The sequence below is a fragment of the Zerene cesonia genome, unplaced genomic scaffold, assembly GCF_012273895.1.
Source record: "Zerene cesonia ecotype Mississippi unplaced genomic scaffold, Zerene_cesonia_1.1 Zces_u002, whole genome shotgun sequence".
NCBI classification, from domain to species: Eukaryota; Metazoa; Arthropoda; class Insecta; order Lepidoptera; family Pieridae; genus Zerene; species Zerene cesonia.
The window spans coordinates 2,800,387-2,804,388 of NW_024045132.1; the positions used below are offsets into that span (position 1 = coordinate 2,800,387).

At 32.8% G+C, this 4,002-nt stretch overlaps 1 protein-coding gene across 3 annotated transcripts in view; it reads right to left on the reverse strand.

Moving 5' to 3' along the window:
- LOC119838316 (protein GDAP2 homolog) overlaps nt 1-4,002 on the reverse strand; it is a 62,735-nt gene that overhangs the window by 38,992 nt on the left and 19,741 nt on the right. For all 3 annotated transcript variants that reach the window (XR_005288192.1, XM_038364200.1, XM_038364199.1), the window contains exon 2: nt 1,312-1,486. Coding sequence is in view for 2 of the 3 variants with exons in the window: in XM_038364200.1 (XP_038220128.1) it covers nt 1,312-1,475 (164 nt within the window). In the remaining variant the exon portion in view is untranslated. The remainder of the gene's footprint in view (nt 1-1,311; nt 1,487-4,002) is intronic.

Sequence of the window (4,002 nt, forward strand, 5' to 3'; positions counted from 1 at the left end):
TGAAATATAGGTATTTTATTTTCAATCAAATAAATTTAGTTCCAATTATTCAGTCTTTATAAATTAACTTCCAAAAAATTCCTTCGAAATTTTCTAAGTCTATAGAATAAATTCTCTTCAAAATTTTTCTAAGTTCATAGAATAAGATATCAAAAATTTTACAAGTCCATATAATAAAATATGATATTTTTTCTAAGTCTATAGAATAAAATATCTTCAGATTTTTCTAAGTCTTTCAATTTACTAAAGTCCAAAGTCCATCTTAGTTTCGGCACCATGTATAAATTTGAAGTTTCGCGGGATTCACTCAAACACTCAACACTAATTTTAACTATTTATTAACGTTTACACAAGGCAAATATCATAACAATGATTTCTTATGTTTAATTACGAAACCATTTCGCCAGCGCGACTCAATCACGAGCAGCGCCATCTCGTGGTAATAAACAAAGATAAAACCAGAACTTAACAAGTTGATACGAAATTAGACAGATTAATGGGTTAAAGCTAATAAAAAATAAAAGGATTAAGCGAATGGGCCTATAATTAGAAGTTATTATTAATAACTCATGTTCCTTCTAGTGGTTTTAAGAAAAACTAATTCAATTATGAGCGCGGTATGTAATTGGCATAACGTTATTTTTGCATACCGTTAACTGTTTCAGGAACTTTCTTTAAATTATTTGTAAAGCAATCTACGTTTTTTAGTATTACAGAGGAAAGATTTGTATGAAAGTATGTTTGTAATGTTTTCACACAAAAACTGCTGGGCCAATTACTAAATTCTTTCACAATTAAAAAGCTACAAATTCACTGAATGACATTGGCTATAGGTATATGTAAAACAGCCAAAGCCGGGACGAACAGCTAGTTTATAATAATTCGCAAAATGGCTACATATATTAAAATGTTACTACTAAGAGTGCACAATTTGTTCTTGTTAAAAGTTAGTATGCTTCGTTCTTTAATCGATTTCCACATTTCAGTCATTAAGATTTATTCTTGAAAATAACTTTTGTATATTGAATTTATCTGAAGGAAGCTGTTGTTGGTCGAATGTTATTTAATCCAAATAACGAGTTGTTTTATTTTTTGGGTTACATGCCGAGGGTGCTTTATTTTAATATTAAGTTCTATCTGCTATTACTTAAAATAAACGCGACCATAAAAAAAAAACTCATACTTTTAAACCACCTGAACAATTTTATGGAAAGTCAACAGATATATCATTGATTCTATATAACTTTCATTAGACATAACAACTCCTTGCTCAACTATGAAAACACGTAACACGTAACCAAACATACGCACCATATAGCGAAACGGTTGTTGATGACGTCATCGTATGGGAACACGGGGTAGGCGTGTAATGGCGGCGCCTTCCCCTTGTAGTCGGTGAGCGGCGCGTGCGACACCTGCGCCCAGCGCGTCACCGCGCTCAGCGGCACCGCACCCTGCGGCGCCGGCGCACGCATCACGCTGTGTTCTGGAACACATATGTTTATAATTATTCTCTGCTATCAATATATAATATTAGAGTCACGCCTTTTGGTGCCGAGAGCCGAAGTGCATGATTTCTTATGAAGCGTTTTAGGATAACGCGTAGCGTGTGGTCAGCGTGACACTAAAACTAGCCTAAGTTTTTCGTCATTTAGAAATTCGTGTGTTACCAATTAACAGTTTTAACACAGTTTATAAAAGTAAAAAATAAAGTCAAATCAAGGTCATCACCTCAAACAAGTAACATATTTCATTAATATGAAGCCCCGTTAATCTATTTTTCTATTTTTAGTGTACATAATTTAGATTCGAAAATTAAGTTAACAACAACAAATAAAAAACCTCTTCATTTTTTAAGTCGGTTGTATAGGATACATCTACAACGATGATATCATTGCATTCACTTCTATAAATAATGATGAAATATTGATGCTAAATAAACAATGTAATTATGGAAAAGAAATGGTACTGGATACAATATGGAACTGTCACTCATCGCGTGAGCTTCTCAAGATGGTGACAACGCCGATGCTCTTCCGAGTTAACTCTTCCCGTATTGATAAGGGTTTCCAACCATTTCATTGAATTTATTTATTTATTTTAATAATTTTACCACACCAAATAAACAATTTTGCGAATATACAAAAGAGGAAGAAATTTATATAGTACATAAGGCAACCTTATCGCGTATCAGCGATCTCTTCCAGGACACCAAAGGTAGAGGATAAAAACAAATAATGGAAAATAGATGTTACGCGTTCTATATACGTATAAATAAAACATTCCAGCAAGTAGTTGCGGATGAACAGATATTATATATGTTTGTGCAAATAAAGAACTATTAATTATGATTATTAACAAATATCGAAGTTACTACGATAAAGTGAAGTCCCGTGTCCCCTAGTACCCCACTAGGGGATGGGGCAGATGATGTACATCTGTTTCACTGATCGATTTTTCTTTAGGGACAAGTAGGTGATCAGCCTTCTGTGTCCTGCCAGACCGAGACATTTTTTTTTTGTGCGTCCCCACCGGGAATTGAACCCAGGACCCCTTGGTTCTACGCTCAGGCGTTAACCACTGTACCAAGGACGCCAAACACGGTACTACGATAAAGCACATATGTAATTATAAGCGCTATGAATATGTGATTAAAACTACAGTATTATTTATAACCTATATATACCTAACCTATATATACGTAATGGCCTTCATAAACTGCATAAGCTAGAATTCGTGTTTATCTTTTTACATTCTTGTCCAAATTGTCTACAAAAATATTGAATATCCGCATAATAATAGGTATAATTATAAGCCATAATATCTTGTCGTATTGCCTGTTTGAGTATAGATAATATCTGTTGATAATATAATTTTATTGCAAGCTAGATAAGAACGCAAATGCTAATTAATTCCTCTTAGCTATTATATAATCTAGATTCTAAACCAAAATTATAAATAAAAATAATTTACTAAAATAAAGGGAAAATCGATGTATCTAAGAAGCTACATCTTCACTTCACGTATATACGTAGACATTACAAAGGGCACATAAGTAATTCATAGGCCATATTTTATTTTTTCATCCGAATCAACCCAGATGTCGAAACAAGCGGCTAGTTTTTTATACAGTATAATATGCTTATGAGCTACGTATAGTTATCCTCACCACCAAAAGCATCTATCAACAAACAGTTAATGTTAGACAACAAGCGGTTCGCCCAGGCTTTGCCCGTTGTACATTCTGGGACTGAGTTAAAGAATTTGACGTGTTTAAACAACAAGCAAACTTTTCAACTGCACATTATTAGTATAAATTAAGTCCATGGACACTTCACTCTATCACAGCTAAAAGATCAGCAATTTTTCAAGACCGAAGATTGCGATCGAAGAAGCGAAGCTCTCATTTGTTTAAGGTTAAAAGCTTTTTAATTGTGTCCGTCCGCCACTCGCCAGCGATATGATTAGATCAAAGGGATTTATCATAAGAATAAATAAATAATAGTTTTCACACGAAAAATGCGCATATAAATTGTTCCCTAAGTGATAAACACATTATACTTCGGTATTTAGTAGATTATGGCACCTACATACTAAAATAAGTAATCAAATAGATACCGACACCCTACCACAGGGCATACTCTACCATGCTTCTAACATTACAATAAAGATATGATCTCAACGAAAATTTGTTTAGCATTAAATTATATAACTATGTAAGTAACATAAGGTTAAAAACGATCTCAATTTGAAGCGCTATGTATAGTCACTTTGTTATAAAATATTTCTCACATGAATTGCATATTCTATTCTATTTATTACATGACTAAAATATGACAATAAAATAAGATTGAACTGATTCTAAAATTTAAATGGTTTGTTTTTATTTCAATAATGTAAAATGGTCTATAATTTATTTATTTATTTTTATTTTAAACACTTTATTGTGCTGTCAACGCAGCAGAAACAAATACAACAGAACTTACGCTAAAACATACAGCA